The sequence below is a fragment of the Somniosus microcephalus genome, chromosome 21 (genome assembly GCF_052327205.1).
Source record: "Somniosus microcephalus isolate GS21.2 chromosome 21, FLI_Smic_1.0, whole genome shotgun sequence".
Lineage (NCBI taxonomy): Eukaryota > Metazoa > Chordata > Chondrichthyes > Squaliformes > Somniosidae > Somniosus > Somniosus microcephalus.
In genome coordinates, this window is record NC_141007.1 from 44,274,724 (window position 1) to 44,298,065 (window position 23,342).

At 43.2% G+C, this 23,342-nt stretch overlaps 1 protein-coding gene across 2 annotated transcripts in view; it reads left to right on the top strand.

Annotated features, from left to right (window-relative positions):
* The window catches only part of LOC147102756 (neuronal-specific septin-3-like), a 299,156-nt gene that overhangs the window by 30,597 nt on the left and 245,217 nt on the right, over positions 1–23,342 (top strand). The window contains exon 2 of one of the 2 annotated variants that reach the window (XM_085963518.1): positions 12,820–12,876. The exons of the other annotated variant lie outside the window; for it this stretch is intronic. Within the exon in view, the coding sequence (XP_085819644.1) occupies positions 12,820–12,876 (57 nt within the window). The remainder of the gene's footprint in view (positions 1–12,819; positions 12,877–23,342) is intronic. 2 annotated transcript variants of the gene reach the window in all.

Consider the following 23,342-nt stretch of genomic DNA (forward strand, 5'->3'; position numbering starts at 1 on the left):
CTCTTCCAGTCGCTCTCTGCAGCTTTTCTCGCTCGAAAAACCCAACTCCACCCCTTCCTCCTGGGGTTTCTGCCTGGAGACAGCGCAGCCTCACTGTCTGCAACAGTTGATACTGGTGCAGAATTATGGAAAGTCTGCTCTTAGTCACATTGTGTCCTTAAAAGTTCTTGCCGTACCTTCACATGGCAACTTTAACCCAGGGATTTATAACAATGATAATACCACGTCTAAGTTAAAGATTGATAACCATACTTAGCGTACATAACATTTCCAGTGGGTATTACACTCCCCCACCCCCCTACCAAATATAGGCATGTCCCCATGACTAATGAACTTTACACATATGTGGTTGCATGCTTCCCAACCATGTATAAAGGGAGGTAACATTACACTTGGCACTCCTAGTCACTTTGCATGTGAAACAGAGGAGCAACTCTTTTAGGTAAAGTCTTTCTCTGGACACCGTGCACAGGACTTGCAGAGCTCCTCAACCGCAGACTTCATACGCGGCCAATAGAATCTGTCCTTGATCATCCCATAGGTCTTATCTACTCCCAGATGACCTGCGTCATCATGCAAAGACTTCATCACTATTTCCCTGTACTTTTCAGGCAGGACCAACTGTGAATGACATGGTTTAGTGGGTGGGTGAGTGATTCTACACAACACTCCCTCTTTAATTTCCAAGCGGTCCCATTCTCTTAGGAGCAGATGACAGTCAGGATGTTTTGATTTGTCGATCTGTGTAATATCACCCAGACGGAGAGCTGAAAACACCTCATGAATACAGGGATCCTCCTGTTGTACTTTGGATATTTCAGATGAACACAACATGGGTAAGCTTTGTACATCCAAATTGGAAAGGTTGCAAAATGCCTGGGGAACAGCATGCATTGACGCTCCCAAGTGGTCAATCTCTCGGGCATGAAATGAATTCTTTGGTCCAGATACCACGGACATCTGACACATTACTTTCACATCTGCTGAAGCAACATCTTTCCACTTTGGTTTCTGGTAGTGTGGGTGACTGGTAGTGTGGGTGACGAGACAGAGCATCTGCGTCAATGTTCTGTTGGTAATTACGTGGTGGCCCTCGGCGGCTAGGGTTGTAGCGACGGCAACGATTTCGGTCCACGGCATATCGGCTTCCTTGAACTGGAACTCCACCTGGACCAGTGATGTTTGCCGCCTCTGCACCCTTTTCACCTTCCACTACGTCAAACTCCACAGTTTCACCGTCACCAACACTGCGTAGATACTTCCGTGGGTTATTCTTCTTTATGGCAGTCTGATGTACAAATACATCTTCCTTTGTATCATTCCTGTTGATGAATCCATAGCCATTTCGTACGTTGAACCACTTTACTGTTCCAAGAACCTTTGTTGCGATGACTTTCTTCTCCCCTCGTCTATTATTGCACTTAGCGGAACGTGTCTTAACTACAGGGACAGCAGGCCGTTCTGTTACTGTGCCCCTTTTGTAGTTTCCCGACTTCTTGGTAAGTGTGATAATAATAATAACTTCCGGGAAGTTATGTCATCACTTACTGTGAACTATGAACTGTGTACATACCTCACTTCCTGTCATATGTCACTTCCTGTTGGACTGGTATAAATACTGGACTGTTCAGTATTGTAAGAGGCTTCTACCAGAGGCATGGTAAAGACCTCTCTTGTATATAGTGTGTTTGTAAGTTGCTTAAAGCTTACCTTTAAAGTTACTTGATGTGAAGACTCCTTTTCTTACATCAATTTAAGCAACTTAATATTTACACTCTCAAATACTAGACCTTCGGGCAAACTCTGAGTTAAGGATCCAGGGAACCACCCATCATGGAGAGAATCCTTAGACCTATTCGTCTGGACTTGGACCCGAATACACCAGCAGCTGGCAGGGTATGGAAGCATTGGTACCGTACTTTTGAGAATTTTCTGGATGAATGTGAAGCGGATGCTCCTACTAGATTGAGGATACTTATCAACTATGTGACCCCAAAAGTGTTCGAATATGTTGATGAATGGGATAATTACGATGAGGTGATTCGGGCACTTAAGAAACTGTATGCCAAGACTCCAAATGAGGTCTATGCTAGACATCTACTGGCCACAGCCCAACAAGGGCCAGGGGAATCGATTAACGAATTCCTTCAAGAACTTCGCAGGCTCAGCATAGATTGTAACTTTCAGGCAGCCTCAGCTGAGCTGTACTGTGAAGAAATGATTCGTGATGCTTTCATCTGCGGGATTGCCTCTCCATTTATACGCCAGCGTCTACTAGAAAGTAAAACACTTGAGCTACAAAAAGCTTTTGACCTAGCTTGTTCTCTGGATTTGGCAAAGAGAAATGCAGACCTCTATCAGCTGCCCAGATCTCGATCTGCTGCTGTAACTGCAACCAGACAATTCAAGCGGTCTCAGGTGAACCCTATCATGGGGGAATCTAATTCTGATGAAGAAGAGGAGGATGACCCCACTTTAGCAGCCTCTTGGCAATCTAGGAGGGAATGCTTCTTTTGTGGAGATGCTTTTCACCCTAGGAAAACCTGCCCTGCTCGCAATGCAATCTGCAGTTATTGCAAAAAAAAAAGGACACTTTGCTAAAGTTTGCCTATCAAGGGCCTCTACGAGGGCCAATCCAGCTAAGGCCTACCGAACTGCCCCAATTAGGGCCTATCAAGCTTCCTCTCGAGCTCTCTCCCGAAGAAGCACACTGAGAGTTTTAGCCACTCTCTGTGCAACGACACCAATTACAGCTGCTTGCCCACAGAACCTGTCTCATGCAGCTACAAAAGTTTCAATTAAAGGGCATACCTTAGATGCCTTAATTGACTCAGGAAGTACTGATAGTTTCATGAAGGAACAGATTGTTGCGAAATTGAAACTACATGTCTTCCCATCGGACCAGGCAATTGCGATGGCTCAGTCATCACTGAATACCAGAATCTCCGGCTTTTGTATTGTTGATATGACACTTAATGGTCGCATGTATCCCTCCACCCGACTTTCGGTACTCAAGGACTTATGTAGTGATCTCCTCTTAGGGCTGGATTTCCAGAAACAGCATAAGAAACTCACTATTGAGTTCGGCGGATCCAAACCTGGTCTTACTATTTCTAATATACCATCTAAATTACCATTTTGTGCATTATCAGCAGCTTCACTGGATGAACCCTCATTATTTGCCAGTATTCCGCCTCGATGCAAACCAATAATAACGAAATCGCGGCGCTTTAATCAGGAAGACCAATCTTTTATTGAGGCTGAAATCTCTCGACTTCTAGCAGAGGATATCATCGAACCATGTTCATCGCCCTGGCGGGCTCAAGTCGTCATTGTCAAGGACCCTCTAAAACCTCACAAACAGCGACTATGCATTGATTATTCGCAAACCATCAATCAATATACCAACTTGGACGCCTACCCATTGCCACGCATTGATGATATGGTTAATAAACTGGCCGAATACAAAGTGTTCTCAACTTACGACTTAAAGTGCCTATCATCAGGTACCCTTGAAGGTCTCCGATAAGCAGTACACGGCCTTTGAGGCTAATGGACGGCTGTACCAATTTCGTCGCCTCCCATTCGGGGTTACTAATGGAGTGGCTGTCTTCCAACGGGCAATGGATGGCCTGGTTAAACAGGAAAACCTAAGGGATACTTTTCCCTATCTTGATAACATTACCATTGCAGGTCACGATCAACAGGAACACGACGCCAGCCTCCAAAAATTTCGGGATGCCCTCCATCGCTGTAATTTAACCCTGAATGAATCCAAATCTGTTGAGTCGCAACCGACCATCAACATCCTTGGCTACTGCGTAGGCAATGGTATCATTAAGCCAGACCCAGAAAGACTTCGCCCGCTCCAAGCGCTCCCGTCACCTAAGAATCCGGCTTCTTTACGTCGGGCTCTCGGTCTGTTTGCATACTACGCTAAATGGATTCCTCATTTTTCGGACAAAATCCAATCCTTGCTGCATGCTAGATCATTTCCACTGGGAACAGCAGCTGTTGCAGCCTTTAACCTTCTCAAAAAACAGTTGGAGAAAGCGGCTCTTCACTCCATCGATGAGAATCTCCCTTTCGTGGTTGAATGTGATGCCTCGGAGGTGGCGATCTCGGCTACTCTGAATCAGGAAGGTCGTCCTGTAGCATTTATGTCCAGGACCTTACAAGGTGCCGAGCTACATTATCCTCCGGTTGAGAAAGAAGCCACAGCCATCATAGAGGCAGTACGGAAGTGGAACCATTTTCTAGCTCGCCAGCACTTTACATTAATCACGGACCAACGATCAGTCGCCTTCATGCTCTATAATCGAAAACGAACCAAAATTAAGAATAATAAAATACAACTTTGGAGGATGGAACTGGCCTCTTTTGGTTATACCATTCTCTATCGGCCAGGCAAGGAGAATGTGGCCCCGGACACCCTCACACGGGCATTCTGCTCCACTATGTCGTCCTCGACTCTCGTGGATGTCCACAATGGATTGTGTCATCCTGGCATTACGCGCATGCTACATTTCGTACGATCACGGAATCTGCCTTTTTCCACTGGAGATGTAAAGAAAATATGCTCAGAATGCCGGCTTTGTGCGGAATTAAAACCTCAGTTCTTCCGCCCCTCAGATGGTATACTCATACATGCAACCCAACCGATGCAACGACTTAGCATCGATTTTAAGGGCCCAGTGCCCTCTTCAACTCGGAACACATATTTGCTCACCATGATCGACGAATATTCACGTTTTCCGTTTGCCTTCCCCTGCTCCAATATGCTGGCGTCCACAGTAATCTGCTGCCTTGAGCAGGTATTTTCTCTCTGTGGCATGCCGGCTTATATTCACTCAGATCGGGGTCCATCCTTTATGTCAAGGGAACTCCAGGACTACCTCTCAGAACGGGGAATTGCTACAAGCAAAACAACACCATACCATCCCATCGGAAATGGGCAGGTAGAGAGGTATAACGGTATCATCTGGAATTCCGTACATCTCGCTTTAAGATCTCGGGGCCGACCAGCAATGGGAAACAGTGCTTCCAGATGCATTGCACTCTATACGGTCCCTGCTTTCTACAGCCACAAATACTACACCTCATGAGCGGTTCTTTGGATTCCAGCGTCGCTCATCTCATGGGACATCACTCCCATCATGGCTAACTACTCCTGGACCTGTATTACTCCGAAGATACGTTCGGACATCTAAAAATGACCCTCTCGTAGACGAGGCCGAACTAACCGATGCCAACCCCACCTATGCAAACATACGATATTCCGACGGCCGAGAATCTACCGTATCATTACGGGATCTGGCTCCCTGCCCACCAGGACCTAGTGGGACATCGGGTGATGGCATTTCACCAGGAAACTCTTGGGACCTATCGGGTACCCCTCTCCAGGATCCTGATCGGACACCAACTAGCTTGGAAGCCATGATCTCCCCGACCCTTCACAGGGCAATCCAGGCCACACAGACTCTGACCAATGGCCAACCGCATGTAAGCGGACCAGCGACCCTCTACGACGGGAACCCAAACGGGTGCGACTCTTCCTCGTTCGGCAGCTGCGGAACAAAAGGTAGACCACAGCCTCCTAATCCTGCAGGAGGGAAGAATGTGATAATAACTTCCGGGAAGTTATGTCATCACTTCCTGTGAACTGTGAACTATGAACTGTTTACATACCTCACTTCCTGTCATATGTCACTTCCTGTTGGACTGGTATAAATACTGGACTGTTCAGTATTGTAAGAGGCTTCTACCAGAGGCATGCTAAAGACCTCTCTTGTATATAGTGTGTTTGTAAGTTGCTTAAAGCTTACCTTAAAGTTACTTGATGTGAAGACTCCATTTCTTACATCAGTAAGTTTTATGAGACGGTCATTTACTTTTTTTAGATTTTCCTCACCTCTACATTCTCGCTTGAAATGTCCATCCTTTCCACAGTTATAACAAAAGACTCCAGGTCTATCTCCTTCATGGGGATATCCTTTAGAGGAATCATTCATTTTGCTGTTAGACTTCGCAGGGTGTTCAACCTTTTGCACCCATGCGTCATCCCTTTCTGTGTTGGGCTTAGACCGAAAATATGCCATCTCGGCTCTCATGACATTTATGTTCCATCTCAGGGTTGACATCACCCTTAGGAGTAGGAACTGTAACAGGAGTCACAAGCTTGGACATCACAGCACTCTTTGCTACATTCCGGGCCTGAAGCATATCCTCCTCCTCTCTGACTTCCCTTAGCAGCTCAGTGAAGGTAGGTGGATCTCGCAACTTATGGGTCATGCGTATGCGAAGAGCAGTCACGTCTTCGAGCAATGCACCTCGCACAACCTGTTCAATGCGGAACCGATTCATTTCAGGCAACTCAATCCCTCTTTTCCGTAACATACAATGCAGCAGTTTGTCTATTCTCAGCAGATAACTGGACAGCTTCTCTCCCTCACACTGGAATGTGCTTCTGAATCTGACCATCAAATCTGAAATGGTTTCAGTAGTTCCAAAGGCAGTTTCTAGAGCCTGCATGTAGTCAAAGGAAGTAGCAGAGGTGTTCTGCGCCTTTAAGAATCTTACAATGTCAGCAGCAGGACCCTTAAGGCTTTCTACTATTCTCTGCCTCTTCACATTGTCACTGCCCTGCCATTCCTCTAGCAGAGGCAGGGTCTGCTCAGCCCAGGCGTCGTACTCCTCTTCCCCACTGGGAGTTGGTCTCACTCCTGAGAACATACGGAGCTTACGGTATCCCTGAGCCTCGAAGGGCAGATTGGTGCATTTATCCACCAGAGAACTAATGGCACTGACCAACTGAGTGTTCATATCCAGGGCCGAAGGACCTATCAGACCTTTGACATCAGCAACAGTCTTTCCTTCTTGTCTCAAGAATGACAACAACTTGGTCTGAAACCCTTCTTCTTCCTTAGTAGTAATAGGGACAAACTGAACTGGCCAGGGACCAGCCTCTTCAGAAAGCCCAACTGCCTCAGGTAAGCCATGACCTCTCAGGTTCTCTGATGTCTGGATCATCACAAACTGCTTCTTGGTAGCTGTATCCAAGCAGCGCTCAACTATCCTAACCTTTCCAAAGGCTTTGACACAATTCAGAGCCCTTAGCAAGACATCATCAGGGTCATCGTTAGCAACACCATTCAGCACAATGGCATGGGTAATAGCTATCTGCTTCCGTTTGCACCAATCTTCAACCTCAATAACATCCATCTTTTATGCTCAAACAGCCCAGTAGAAACCACAAACCACTCTCTCTTAGCAATGAGCATTCAATACTGTTAGTTTACTGACATAAATAGACCACAATCCCGGGCGAGCCCCCAAAATGTAACCCCTTCACGGTTCTCTAGATATATGTGAGATGTGGTCTCTGTTGTAGACAGTATTCTATAGTCCAGTAAGGAGATCACTACTACAATGGCTTAATTCTAACTATCTTACTTTATAGTTTTAACATCAGACAGTATAAGAAGATTACAGGTCAATGAACTAAATTAGACATTTGCATACATTAGAATGACTCTAGACATAATAGACATACATTCTCCATTTACATGGATTCAAAGGACTGTCCCTGTGTCCAAATTCGAGTGCACTCTTTCGTTGGCGCACTTAAGTTGGAGCTCATGGTATGTATAATGTCTGCAAGATTTACGACTCCGAACCCCTTCGTTGAATTCTCTTCACGATCACTGAATCCCACTTTGAGTTCTGGGTGCAGAGCACACAGCAGCCGCTGGAGTTGGTGTCTCTCTCTCTCTCTCTCTCTCTCTGCAGCTTTTCCAAGTAGCTCCCCATCAGCACGAGGCAAGCAGCTCTCCCCAGACCTCTGCCTTGCAGATCTGGGTTCAGACGGCGATCCCCCCGGTACTGGTGACTTGCAGCCAGCCAGTTCAGGATGCAGTGCTACTAATACGAAGGGCGGCGGCCAAGTTTGGAAGCCCGGGACGAGATGCGGCAGCCATTTGCCTCCTGAGCCCTCTTTTCAGAGCTCCTGCCCTCTCCTCTTCCAGTCGCTCTCTGCAGCTTTTCCCGCTCGAAAAACCCGACTCCACCCCTTCCTCCTGGGGTTTCTGCCTGGAGACAGCGCAGCCTCACTGTCTGCAACAGTTGATACTGGTGCAGAATTATGGAAAGTCTGCTCTTGGTCACATTGTGTCCTTAAAGTTCCTTAAAAGTACCTTCACATGGCAACTCTAACCCAGGGATTTATAACAATGATAATACAGTGTCTAAGTTAAAGATTGATAACCATACTTGGCGTACATAGCAACATTTCCAGTGGGTATTACATTTGCTTGTGGGTGCAGGATGCCAGGGGATCTGACCATGGCTTCACAGCCCAGATGAGAAGATCCTCGGTTGAGGGAGCAATCCAGCCAGGGCCATTGGGTTGCTTTGGGCTGATCAGTTGTGGAACTTTTGGATCTCTGTGCAGGAAGGAATCTGACCATAGCAGAAGGCTAGTTTTACATCTTGTTTTTGGGGAGAGGATCTGACTAGTGTTTGGCTGGAAACCGAAAGGAATGTGAAGGAGATGGTGCTCATACCTCTTTATCCACCTTACTGTCATTCCCTCCACTGTCTGTCACCCCACTGTTACTTGCCCTTTCCCTCAATTGTCTCTACTATATCGTCCCTTTCTCACCTCCCCTACCCCTTAACAGTGCCCATTTCCCTCTTCACCTTCCATTCCCTCACCTCCCTATTCAACATAATTTCCTTCCCTTCTTTTCCCCTTTCTTCACTTTCACCAATTTCTCCACAACACCTTGACCCCAAAACTACTATAACATGCATTTTAAGAAAAAAAAGTTAGTGCTGGGAAACCAGTAAAGGAAAAAAGGAAACCAGTAAAGAAAAAAGGACGGGTACACTCAGGGTGGATACCAGGGAGTACTGCCATCAGCATGAGTGTGGGGTACAACTGGGATAGTACAGCAAGTGAATACTATTGACAGAAGGTAGGTTGGTGCACAAACATGGAGGTGGAAGATCAGGAGTAGAAAGGGTGAAAGTGCACCTCACCTATGATGAAGACAAGGTTGGGGAGAGTAAGCAGGCAGAAGCAGAGAGGCTTGTGGAGGTGGCAGCAGGGAAACGAACTGAAATAAATCTTGCATAAAGTTAGATTAAAGTAATTTGACTGAAGGATACAGGACATGAAAAATAAATATTTAAATGTAAACTTATCTATGGCCCTCCTGGGAGATGAGTCTGAAGGAACAAAAGCACCACTTTGTAATGGGTGCACTGAAAGATAATTGGAATTATACGTACACTAAAGTTTTTTTTAAGGCATGACACAATTGTGACACTGAAAATGCGAGAAAGAAATCCACAACTTTTTTAAAATAGAGACATATGATGTTTGGGTCAACATATGTCATTCATTTGAGTTTCAAGATGTCTTAATTTTTACACAAACACATTCTGCAGTTTACTGTTGGGTGTAATTGGTGGGGCAAGATTTTGAAAATCTAACTTCAAATGGTTCACTTATATTTATATATCTATATATCTAAAATCTAACTTCAGGATTTTACTGTTTTTAATTTCTCTCCTCCTGCTTTCATTTTCTGTGGGATTAATTATATATAGTAAAACAAAAAGTTGAAAACAAATCTGCAATAAAGCGCAAAGACTAGAAATACAGCTCCCTCATTGCCTGATCTGAGCCTTGTCAAGTGTGAATAGGGGGGAGGGGAGGCGAGGCATCAGCGAAAGGAGACAGAACCATGTGATCCTTGGCTTGCCCTGGTATCTGATTACAGGGACATTGGTGACACTGGGATCAAGTTGTGTAGCTGCCCCATGGCTGTAAGCATCAAGCCAGATAGATGAAGAAAGGAGATTTTAAAAAGTCACAAATTTGAGTTCTAACATTGGTGTTCTGAATATGGGGGGAAAAAAATATTTGGTTTGGAGGAGCTGTAATTGGATTTTAACACAGTAAATGGAAAAAACCTTGCACGTGACCTTCCTTGTGCTACTTGATTGAAGTGTTTTTTTAAGAAAGCTAACCCAGCTGAAGAGTGAGTCACTGCAGTGACTCACTGACCTATTCCTGCCACGTTTTTGCAACGGAAGAAATTTATGAGAAGAATGATTTTGGTTTTGGTTAAAAATTATTCCCTTTGAATTCCATGGTCTCCATTTAGTGGCAAATTAAATACTTTTTAATCCACATGGACTTCACTAAAGAGTTTTCAAACATGAAGTATTTTTTTCCAACTGGCCTGCCAATCCTGTTGAGCGAAATTTCTCTTCAAACCCTGTTTGACCATGCCAGCACTTTTTCTGTTTGTTTTTAACCAAATACTGTAGAAGTTTTAGATTTTAAAGAAACACAAAATGGGGATCACAGTATTAATGGTTAAACTGCAGTCCAGATGTGTGGGGGGTGGAGAAGCGAAGCTGAAGGCTTTAGTCACTTAGCAGATCAGTTTTTGACTGCAGGCTTTGGCAGACTGACATCGCATTTAGATTGCAACCCGAGACATCAAATATCCGGTTGCAAGCCACTGTTTTCTTAACGTGTAACTAAGAATGCTTTATGTTTTTGATTTTCATTCTTAAAATTGCATTATGTAATGGCTACTGTAATAGTTCTTCTAGCAGCAATTTTTCTCTCTCCCTTCCTTCCGAAAATGAAATATAAGAATATCATCGTCCTCCTTTCTTTTCCCCCACCGCCCCTCACCTCTATTCTGCCAAAATCCATTGGTCAAAAAATCATTAGCATGAAAAGAAGTCATGGACTGTTGCTGCTGCTCTTTTAGTGGCAGTGACTGTTGGAGGCAGACATTAGAACTGGCAGGATACCAGGATATAATCTGAAACTGGCAGTTGTTACTTCAGTTTTCTGGCCTTTCTATACTTAATTTTTTTTTTAAGAAGCGGCCAAGAAAATATCTTAAATCAGATTTGAGGTTAAGACTTTTTCCTAATTAGATGGCAGGAGAAATGCACTGTTTACTCCCCTTCCCCTACCCTGGTTAGAGTAAATTGTCCCCACCTGCTGATCTCCTCGAGGCTACCATGATACTGAAGTAGCATCAAAACCACAATGAATATTCAAAAGGACAGCCACTGAAGAGGAGTTTGGGAGGGTATGCTGGCAATAGTCTATGCAAACAACAAATGTCCAGCTTTGGTATTTATATTAAAATAGCTATTGTGGTATTTATATTAGCTATATATTAAAACCACCCTTGATCAACTATCAATGGGACTGCTCAAAAGTGATTGTCCCAGTGAGGTGGTTGGCTTCGAAGGACTTCCTGATTTTCCTATTATGTGAAATGAACACGTTGTTCCCAGGTTTTATGTTTTATTATATGAAAGGAAGACACACTCCACTCCTCTAGCACTTTGATATTCAAATAGCATCTCTTCCTCCCAACTGTAATTCTTGTGCAACCATACTTGCATCTATAGCCAAATACAACAGTTTCTAGGTATACCTCTAGTTAGAAATCAAAGTAATTCATGACCACGGTGACTACAACAACCTGCAATGTAGCAAAAGATCCCAAGGCACTTCACAAACTTAATCAGTCAAAAATGGAAGTCAAACCAAAGGAGGTGATATTAAGAGGGGTAACCAAAAGTTTGGTCAGAGGTTTAGGTTTTCACCGTTCCTTTTATTTACTCATCAGTTAATTTCTTTCCCTCTTGATCTGTTTTCATTATCCCTACCTCTGCCTTTTATTGGTTTAAATGTTCTCACTACCATAGCTACCTTCTCTGCAAGAGCACTGGTACCATTCTGGTTTGGATGGAGCTTTCCATCCTGAAAACTTCCAATTGTTTCAGAACTTGCCTTAATGCCCTAGAATCTAAAATCAGTCACGCAGTAATGTATTTAACCTGTTACAGTTGAGTGGTCCATCGAATGGCATCAGGAGTAAACCGGCGACTCCCCTTGAGGTCTTGTACTTCAATTTAAAACGTAACTCCCTCTGCAAGACCTTCACTCCACTCTTTCTTATGTCATTGGCTCCTGTGCGACCCACTACTTCGGCTGGTTTTCTTCTCCAAGTTTTACAACTCTTCGTGTTGCGTCTCTTACCCTGGCATGAAAGGGGTGAGATGCCATTCAGAAGTCCAAGTCCCAGCTGTGAATCAAGCTGTCGTAGACCTCTAATTGTTGAATTGTCTCCCTCACGTTTATATATTTTTTTTAAATTTTAATTGCCCACCTGCCAGGTTTCTGCTGAGCGAGTAGAGTTAAAATCCCCCCCATTGTTTTAAGCACTTGGGGGTATTTTGCAACTCCCCACTTGAGCGTAACACCAGTGTTGTGGGTTGGGAACCTGTTATACAAACTGACAGATTTTCCTTTTATATTGTAGTATTTAAATTTTTTAATAAAATGCAGCAACAACAAAAATGAAGCAAATAGACAATTATATGTTTTTTTCCTCACCATGCAGCTCTCTAAACCAGCTCTTGCCACTGAGGGAGGGGAGGTAGATGCACAACCTGTTGCCCTGCCAATGCCATCCTCGGCTATAAACTTCTGAAATTTCTCAATTTAATAAAACAATCATTATTTGGCAGAATTTTCAACCATTCTTCTTGGTAAGATGTCACCTTGACGCCACTGTTATATGCATTTGAAATGAATGGATATTTCAAATAGTGGAGATCTCTGCAACCCATTCACTTTCCTCTCGGTAAAGGAAGATGTTTGGCGATAAAGTGTTGGGGGGGGGGGTTGTTGTGGGGGAGAGATATCTGGGATAACCAGGTAGATAAGTAAATCACGTATTGTGAATATTATGTTCTATCATTGTGTTTTAGGAATTACAAGGACAGCTAGTGGAAAATTGAGAAGAACTTCCGATGTCACTAGTCCAAGTAAGTAACCACATAATCAACATTACTGTATGGAACACTAGCAGCTCATCAAGCTTTCTGCTCTGGTTTGATCCGTGATGAATTCAGTTTCATTTATGAAGCCTTTTGTCATGTGCTTTTGATGTTGCAGTGATGTGCACTTCATTCAGTGCTGTTTGCAGCATTTTCTCACGGTATTTAATCTAGTTTCCTTTTATTTAGGAGTTAATTGGGAATATTGATTGAAAACAATTGCTTCTTCAGTGAGTTCAATGGGTATATGGTCACAGCAGAACACATCCAGGCCAATTCTATAATGCAGTTAGTGAAAACAATGAGATAGAAGAAAAGGAAAAAACTTTCAAGCATTGCTGAGCGAAGAACATTACAACCACTAAATAAGCTAGTCTGTCTGGACATTCTTTATGATGAGGAGCAGAAAGCTTTAGTGGATGGAAGCATTATAGATTGTGGCAGTTTGAGAGACACTTGTATCAATTTGGCTTCGGTGGCAGCACTGAGTGGGCAAATGAATCGGCAGTAATAAAAACAGAAAATGCTGGAGATACTCAGCAGGTCAGGCAGCATCTGTGAAGAGAGAAACAGTTAACGTTTCAGGTCGATCTTTCATCAGAAATGAATCGGCAGGCTGTTTTGCACTCTGCCTGATTTTTTTCTTTTCCATGGATTCAGTTCGCTACTGCCCATTTTGCGCTACTGACCAAGACTAATTCATGTACCACTGTTTCCTTTTCTGTTCACTGAGGGTCGGAAGGTTGAGGCATAGACCTGAGGTATTCCCATGTTCTAAAAGACTAGAAAAGACCATTTTGATCTGTGTAGCTGGTCTTAGTGTTCAAATTATAACCCAGAGTGAGTTATGGGCGAGTGCAAAGTGCACTCGCATGCCTAAATTTTTAGGCCTGGGGTATTTTAACTCCAAGGCCTCATTTTTACATTATGCTGCTCCATTTCTCTGCAATAGGCCAACAGTTGGACATCTGCCGGCTTCCAGGTAAGTGGCAGGAAGAGGGTTTCAGGCAGCTCTCGTGGGAGGGAGGGCGAAGAGTCCAAAGCAGGATAGGCCATGACTTTCCTTGTGGGACTCCGAGGAGCACTCCTGCTTCTCTGGCCCCACAACGGAAAGTTTTAGGCTTGTCTGATGAAGCCTCTTCTGTCTTATGACCTGATTGGGCCTAGCGGGAAATCTGTCTTAGCTTCCCAGCTCAGGCTCTGGTTTAAAACTGCATCGTGGTCCTATTGTATGTCTTTGTAGGTATGTATAATAAGCAATATTTGAAATTATAGCTTCTAGCTCTATTTCCAAGATCATGCAAGTGACCTGCTCTCATCCCTTTTCCAATTGTGTTCCTGAGTTGACCTCTGGGATGCCTTTTCCATTGTATTCTTTTCCAGGGCTTTGCTTCACGTTGTTACCATGATAGAATTGTAAGTGTGAACTCCCTACCATGTTGTGGTACACCAGTCTGAAATGGTTTTTCATTCTTGTCACCGGGATTTTAGATTTCTCACTGCCTGGTGTGAAATTTGAAGACTTTGCCCCTTTTGTATTGTTTAGATTTGCAGAAACCAGAAATTTTTGACCTTTGGTTCATCTCCGTGTCCTGTTTGCACTGCATTCGTGGTTGGTTGGAAATTGATGATTACACTAAAATCTCTTGGACTGATTCTTCTGCGGCATATCACAGCAAATTCTGATTCCCTGGCCTGAATTATATCATTTTAGGTGTTTAAATTATAATGGCCTGCGCAGCCTTCTTCCTGATGATGTTAACAGGTAACTACCTTCACTTTTTACAATTTCTAAGTTATCCATCAACTGATAACTTGACCAACAGTTCTATATCAGCAGCTGGACTTCAGACACTTTTTTTTTTAAAAGCTTCTGATTATGGTTTAACATTTGGATTAATAACATGTATCCTCGAAACATAAAGTACGACAATTCTTTCTTCAGTCTGACAAAAATGAGGATTGCCTTTTCACTGTTGCCATTTTTCTAGTGTAAGTTGCATCTGGTACAATTAAACTCCTGGAGTTTGCCAACTGCCACCAGGTGCCAACGTATTTGAAGCATTCATGTCAAAAATGGATAGATCCTGATTCAACAGCAAGTTAGCAGTCTGGAGTGGAGTGAGAATGGAGTTTAAAATGGCTGGAGAGAAGAAGAAATCAAAGTAGATGAGCTGAAGAGCCTTTTTTTTTTGTATTGTGTGTATTGAAGCCTGAAATTATTTTTGTATCAAACAGCATGAGTTCTTGATTTTATTGTGATTATGTGGCAGGATGAATGGACTGAGCCTCATTTGCTGTAATTAGCTGAGTTTTGTTTACTGCTGAACAGCTAAATGGAGCAAGGTATTCCATCTCGAGGCACAAAACTGAAATCATATCTTACCTGGCTGGCCAAAAAATGGCTTCAGTGGCTCAGAAATCCTTGGCCTGGACCATCCTACTTTGTAGTTCGAGGAGAGTAAATGGTTAGTGTTTAACTGTGTTCTCAGGATAATTTTGGCTTTTGATGAGACCAACAAAATAACTGTTTCTAGAAACATAGAAGATAGGAGCAGGAGTAGGCCATTCGGCCCCTCGAGCCTGCTCCGCCATTTAATGAGACCATGGCTGATCATCCAAATTCAGTACCCTGTCCCTGCTTTCTCCCCATATCCCTTGATCCCTTCAGCCTTAAGAAATATATCTAACTCCTTCTTGAATATATTTAATGAATTGGCCTCAACTGCCTTCTGTGGTAGAGAATTCCACAGGTTCACCACTCTCTGGGTGAAGAAATTCCTCCTCATCTCTGTCCTAAATGGCTTACCCCTTATCCTCAGACTGTGACCCCTAGTTCTGGACTCCCCCGCCATCAGGAACATCCTTCCTGCATCTAGTCTGTGTAGTCCTGTTAGAATTTTATAAGTTTCAATGAGGTCCCCTCTCATTCTTCTAAACTCCAGCGAATATAAGCCCAATTGACCCAATCTCTCCTCATACGTCATTCCTGCCATCTCGGGCAAATATCAGTTGGATACTTGCACGTATATCCCCACCCCTACCACACAATCTAATATTGTATAGAATACTTCCATTCTGTAGTATTTCTAATTTTCCAGTGATACTGACTTGCAAGGTTGTAGAAAATCTTAGGTTTTAATTTTTGCCATTTTATTAACTGACATAGGATATAAAATTTCAAAATAATGAAGGCATTCAGAAGAATGACTTGGGCCATTTTAATAGCTAGCACATCATAATAGCGGGTGTCTGGAACAGGCTGCCGTCTCGTGCGGTGGATGCTGATTCGCTGAATTCCTTCAAGCGAGAGCTGGACCTGTTTCTGGCTGGGGCAGAGATCACCTCTTGGGTACTGCAGGGGATTCAGGGCCAGAGCGATCTCCTGGGCCAATTTCGATCGCCCAGATGGATCAGGGAGGAATGTTTCAGATTTGTTTTGTCCCAAATTGGCCTGTTTTTTTAATCTCTCTGCCATACCCAGGCGATCACATGGTTTCGGGTAGGGTGGAGTATATATTTTGTGATACACAAGGTATCTCAATTGTGTGGGGCAGGCGCGATGGACCAGATGGTCTTTACCTGTCCGTCATTGTTGGTAAGTTGTTTGTAATTTCAAATTATAGCTGTAGAGCTTTTAAACTACCCCAGAGATTGAAACGACTAAAGTGCCACTTGTTGATTCATCACGTCACCTAGGCTACATCAAGGCAAATTGTGCACTCTCTTTAGAAGGAGCTGGTTTGATATTTTGATATGTTGGGAGGGTTATGTCAAGGTACTCAAATGACTGGTCATTGGTCATTTTCCACAGCATTGTATTCAGGCCCCAGCATGCGATTTGTTAATTCCGAATAGGTTTTTTTGTTCAAGGCGTTGCCTCTCTCATGTCTACAGCCCCTGCAGTCTGTGAACACTATCTGGTCCCATCTTCCCATTAGTCAGCAACTTCAGAACATGGCCTATAATTATCATATTAATGTGGTCTAGATATAATTGGTGAGCGTTTTGTTTATAAAGCTGAATTAACTTGCCTCCAATAAATTGTAAAAGTAAGGAATCCTGTGAAGCTAATCCATTTCTGGCTGGCTGCCAAAATATTAAACTGGTGGTAATCATGTGGTTATTTCAAGGAAAATTCATTAAAAATTATTTCATGGCAAAATCTTGGTAAGAAATGGAATGTCTTGCTGTGTGGTGTATGTGAATAACCATAACCTTTTATCTCCATGTGGCGTATGGGTATTTTTTGGTATGTTGTCCAATTTGAATTGTAGCTTCTGACTTGCATGCCACAAATTTGTAATTACAAAATCAAATCCCTTACCATATTTAAAGTAATTATGGCAGTACAATCTTAAACTCCAGGGCCTAGAAATTCAGTTGCTTGCGCCAGCCGGTAGCGCCTTAGGAGGAGGAGATGTTGGGCGCTAGGTGGCTAGCGGCCGGGCGCAGCGCGATCTGCGCCTCTCCCCAACTTCACTAGAGATTTAGCGTCGGTGCAAAGTCTTTGCGCGTGCTCAGCTGCGCGCGCAGATCCTGACGTCATTTCATCGTGCAACGCCCTTTGTGCGCCCCAAACCGGAACTTCAGTGGCGCCGCCCTTCTTTGCGCCTGGCGCCCCCAGCGACTGGTAGAGGGGAACGGTTCCCAGTCGCTGCGGGGTGCGGGGGGCGCTATTTAAAGGGGACTCCTCCTGCATTATAAGTGACAGCCATTTTGTGCCAATCCTGTGTGAGAGACAAAGGCAGAGAGCTTTCTGCTTTGACTCAGTGCTCGCACAGCATAACTTCTCTACTTTTGTGCTCAATACCTCTATTTATGAAGCCCAAGGTCCCATATGCTTTGCTAACCATTCTCTATGTCCTGCCACCTTCAGGTGAAGGGATAATTACTAGTCCTAGCCCTTTTCGGGCTACACCAGATCAGGCATATTCCCCAGACGTTCACCTTCAACTAAAGTTAGAGATAGCTGAATTCTATAAGATGCTTAATTGGGTCTAAAGGTTCAGGCCATCTCTCCCTGAAGGGAAGGAACGACTTGAAGATGTTACCATCTTCCAGATAGCATTTTTAATAAGTTTAACAAAGCAGTAACCTTCCGGATAATGAGGGTCTGGAAACCCCTCCTGGAATTCTGCAACTCCTCACAAAAAAAGTGTACAGAAATTGAGTGTGCGAGTTTGATACAGAAATACTATTTGAGACAATTCTAAAAATATATTTATTTATTTAAGAGCTGACATAGTCACAATTGACTCATCAGCTGTTAACTAACAGTTCAAAATACAAATGGCTTACATTTCTTATTCTCAGAGATCCTTGCTCTCAAATCTTTACTTCGTACATGAAATAAAGAATAGATTTGCCTTCCAAAGTTAGGCTTTATTAACTTTAAAATCGGCAGCATATCTTTCTACATCCAGTCCCAACTAAAGCTAGAAAAGGACTGAATTTAAGGTAGCCACAACACATCATGTGATCATCAACTACCAATGAGATTACAACACATATCCCAAGGCAGTTAACAAACAACGAATCACAATACTTTTACTAATCAAGGAATAATCACCACAGTACATTTATATATTTCTTATTATTTCTAATCCAGAATATCCACCAAAATCAAATAAGAGTACCTTTTTGATCCCTGAGACTCAAAGAATTAAAAACTTATAGAGCCTATCTCTGAAGTTGAGAATCGCTTGCCCTTTCCAGCAACTTCTGACTTTCCATCTGAAAAGCTCTATTTTTTATACAATTTTTTAGTGGCTTGTTCGTTGAAGTTTTCTGCTGATGTAAGCTAATTATCTCTAGTCATTCTCTATTGAATTCTTTCTACTCTTGCTGTCATTTCAGCTGCCAACTCTCAGAATCCTGTTTCTTGTGTAGGTGTTCAACTTATCATAAAAAACAATATGACTATTTATTTGATGCCATTTTTATTGAAGGACTTCCATTCAATTCTAAAATCACCTAGCTGTTTGGAAGCAGATGTCGTGACTCCTACGTGTTCCAAGTTCAACACAAACACAATATGATTGCTTGGTGTCATCTATTGAAGTCATATTTTCAAAGTCTTCTGTAGGTACTTTTTACAACATGTAAATCAAAACCACTTCAACCAGTGTGTTTACTGGTTTTCTAGCTATCTCAATGGTTGTATACATAATCGTGTTTCCTGTTTTTCATTTGATGTTACTTTTATCAAAGGCACATGGTTTTTTAATGTATTGCGCTTATGTTCAAAGTGTTAGTTTTTAAACACTTGGGCATTGTTATTGTGTTGGTTTGAAACTGCAGACTTTCTGGGCACTCCAATGGTTTGCTTCAATAGGGCCATTGTTTTATTGTCAATAACCCATTCCCATTTCAAAAGCTTGTATGGTGTTTACAGCTTGTGTTAACAACTGATCTTCTCTCAAAAGCCTGTGTTCTGTTTGCAGCCTGTGTTGTTGAGGCTTTTAGATTTTTAAACACAGTTTTCATGTTTTAATAAAGTCAAAATTCTGTTCATAGGATGGTGTCTCTCTTGGAATATGGCTATTTCCTTTACACGGGGACCTATGCACATTAACTCCCAGGTCCCTCTGTCCCTGCACACACTTTAAAACTGTGTCATTAAGTGTATATTGTCTCTTCCTGTTCCTTCTGTCAAAGTGCATCACCTCACACTTCTCTGTATTAAATTCGATCTGCCACTTGTCTGCCCATTCTGCCAGCCTTTCTATGTCTTGTTGTAGTTGATCGGTATCATCCTCACTGTTTGCCACACCCCCAAGTTTGGTGTCATCGGCAAATTTAGAAATTCTACTCTGTATTCCAATATCCAGGTCATTGCAGTGGCCCCAGCACTGACTCTTGGGGAACACCACTGTCTACCATCCTCCAGTCCGAAAAACAGTCATTTACCACAACTCGCTGTTTTCTGTCCTTTATCCAATTCCTTATCCAAGTTGCCACTGATCCACCTATTTCACGAGCCTCAATTTTGTTAACCAGCCCTCTATGTGGTACTTTGTCAAACGCCTTCCGAAAATCCATGTAGACAACATCCATTGCATTCCCTTCATCAATCCTCCCTGTTACTTCATCAAAAAATTCAATTAGGTTAGTCAAACACAATCTGCCTTTTACAAATCCATGTTGGCTCTCCTTAATTAGCTTAAACATTTCCAAGTGCCCATTTAATTTTTTTCCTTGATTATTGTTTCTAAAACTTTACCCACCACTGATGTTAAACTGATCGGCCTGTAGTTACTAGGATTGTCCTTGCACCCTTTCTTGAACAATGGTGTCACATGCCATTTTCCAATCCTCAGGCATCTAGGGAAGATTGGAAAATTATGGCAAGCCCTTCCGCTATCTCCTGCCTCAATTCCCTTAGCAATCTGGGATGCAAGCCATCTGGACCAGGCGACTTATCCACTCTAAGCATACCCAGCCTTTCTTGTACATCCTGTCTTATCAATTTTCACCCCTTCCATTGCTTCTACCTTTTCCACTTCTAATATTTTGTCAGCATCCACTTCCTTAGTAAATACCGGTACAAAGTACTCATTGAGTATTCTAGCCTTGCCCTGCGCCTCTAAGGATATATCACCTTCTTTGTCTCTAATAGGCCCCACCCCACCTCTTGCTACCCGCTTACTGTTTTTACATGCCGGTGGAAGATTTTTGGGTTCCCTTTTATGTTGACCGCCATTCTACTCTCATATTCTCTCTTTGCCAATCTTATTGCCAACAATTTTGGTAAATAGACTTCCAGTCAAACTAACTGTGTACTCCATCAAATCTGAATGTACTCGAAGTACAGCATTAATCTAGTCAGAATATTGTATTTTCAACCACTGTGACCAAACTTGTAAGAATGCTGAATGACCTCTTTGGAGAACAACCCCATAATTGTGGGCATGCTAAATAATCACTAACTCAATTTTGTTTAATGTAACCTTTGCTCATGTCAGAAGTGGCAATCAATGTTGATGTTCGGGTAACCTCAGCTTGTCGTCTTTAAATCTACGGATGGGACTTTCTTTTGTGGCAATTCATACAACAGGGACAAAATTCAATGGCAGCCATTTAGGCAATTTATTAATAGTGTATTGACACTGCGTACCTGCAGAAGAACAAAAAAAATGAAATTTGAGATCCCATAGAGTGCCCCAATTTCACTGACAATTCTTAAAATAAAAACAGCGGGGTGGAAATCTCGGTGTAGGAGAAATTAATATTAATGTCTTAAATTTTTAACTGCCTGTATTGGAGTACACGTTTTTATATAATTTTTACAGCAGCTGACTCCACATCTCCTGCTTTTCTTTGACCAAGGTAATTGCCTCAGTATAGGGGTTGCACTGACTCCGCTCAAATATAATAGCTGGAGTGGAGACAATCTGGAGAATCCAATGCATTTCATGCCAACACAGCATTGATTCAACCTGCCTTATATTGGCTGGTGCACTTGTGCTAGTAAGTTGATACAGTGTGTGCACAGCCAAGTGCCATGGGCTGATTTGTTCTCATCTGAATCTACCACCACAACCTTTGCCAGTACTTGACACAAGAAACAGGAATGCAGGGCTGAAACCTGGTTGGTGAGGTAAAATGCCTGATTTGCACCAATTGGATAATGGCTGCACAAGAAAAATAACTATCAATATATTTTTTTAATCCGAAGGGGATCGGGGTGGGGGAGGGGTTGGTGACAAACAGAGGCCTCATGGGAACATCTCTGATCATGGGGCGTGGGTTAGGCAGGGCCCCTGGAGGTAGGTGTAAAGGCACTTGCCTCCTGGATGCAGCAGTCCCCGCCTTGCTGTAGCTGGCGAGCTTTACGAAGTGTGTAAAACCAAACCAGACCAGCTACAGTTAAATACAAAATAGAGGTTAAAGAAGAGGTTTCCAGCCTCATTATAATATTTAAATAGATGGCCCGCCTCCTGCCTGCGGGTTGGCTGCCTGCCACCCTCCCCCTGGGTCCTGTCTCCGTTAAACCGGAAGTGGGTGGGTTGATGGAGGATTCAGTTCGGGATTTCAATTTTTTTTTAATACTAACTACCCCCACACCCCAACTCGCCCTTTTTAGGTTAAAATTCCTCCCATTGTGTTTTTTTTAAAACTTTTTTAGTAAAACCTTTTATTCCTATAAATTAATGTTCCTTGGTTTAACATCCTAATCTCTGCCTTATCTTTCCTTTTACATTTTCTTAAATTTTGGCAGTCAGATTACTACCTCCTCGGCCTCCGCAGATGCTGCTTTGTTACTAATGAGTCGGGATCTATGTAAGGATGGCTTGGTTTGAATTTCCCTCTGTATGGAAAAGGGTTCCAGCTTCCACTCAGTGCCTCTCTTTCCTTAGCAGCACCACTGATATTGCACACAAGGGGCTGGATTTTACTCATCGAGACGCGTTGGGGGCAGGACTGCTGCATTCCAGGTTCTAGTCCCACCCCCAGCAACATCCGATGCACAGACGCTATTTTCCCCTGATTGGCCTTGTTAAGCCTACCCTGCGGGCTTGCCGGCCAATTAAAGGAAAGCCGGTGTCAGTTGATGACACTTCATCTGCCGGTTTTTTTAAAGGCACATGAACCATAAATTTTTGATAGGTGATTTGACAGTGTTTGACAGCATTGAGTTGCTGTCAAACACTGACAATCACTGTACACAGATGAGCCCTTGCACCTAAGCTCTCCAGTGACTCTCTCCTTAGGATGAAACAGATGGCAACTGCAAGTGAGGGTGCAGAAGCGATCTGTCACTTCTCCCAATGAGGTGAGGCCACACAAACACTTCAAAGCTAGCCACCTACAGAAAAATCTAAACACATTAAAAATGACTTCCAACATTTCCTTACATCTGATACTCACCAGTATCCCATTGCATCCTTCACACCACTTCTGCAGCTGTCACCTGTACACCAACATAACAGACCCACAGCATGCCTCACCTACCCTCGTGGGGTTCCCTGACATCGGGAAGCCCACAGCAGAAGTCTCAAAATGGGGAAAAAGCCTCTTGACTGCCTGTTAATTACCTGCTATAATCCTCTTCCCGCCGCAGGGAGTCGGGTCTCTGCGCAAATCGGGGACCCGACTCCCGGGAAGATTGGTTGGGAGTGGGTTCGGGACCCGCTCCCATTCTTTTTGACTTTCCCAGCAGTCCCGCCTCCTCAGGGCTGGTAAAATCCAGCCCAAGATGTTCGAGCGGCAAGCTTGCATGTTACTACTCCACGGTACCATATGAAATCCCTGTCATTCTGTTCCCTCTTTTATTAAAAAAAAAGCAACCAACTTTAAATCGGTAACATTATTTGGGATTGTTGCTGCTAGCAACAGTGGGGGAGAGGAGGACAGAAATAATGAGAACAGAAAGGAATAGAAACACAAAGCATGGTAAATTTCCCGCAATGTTTGAAAACGATATTCTAATTGCTGAAATAGTTGTGGGC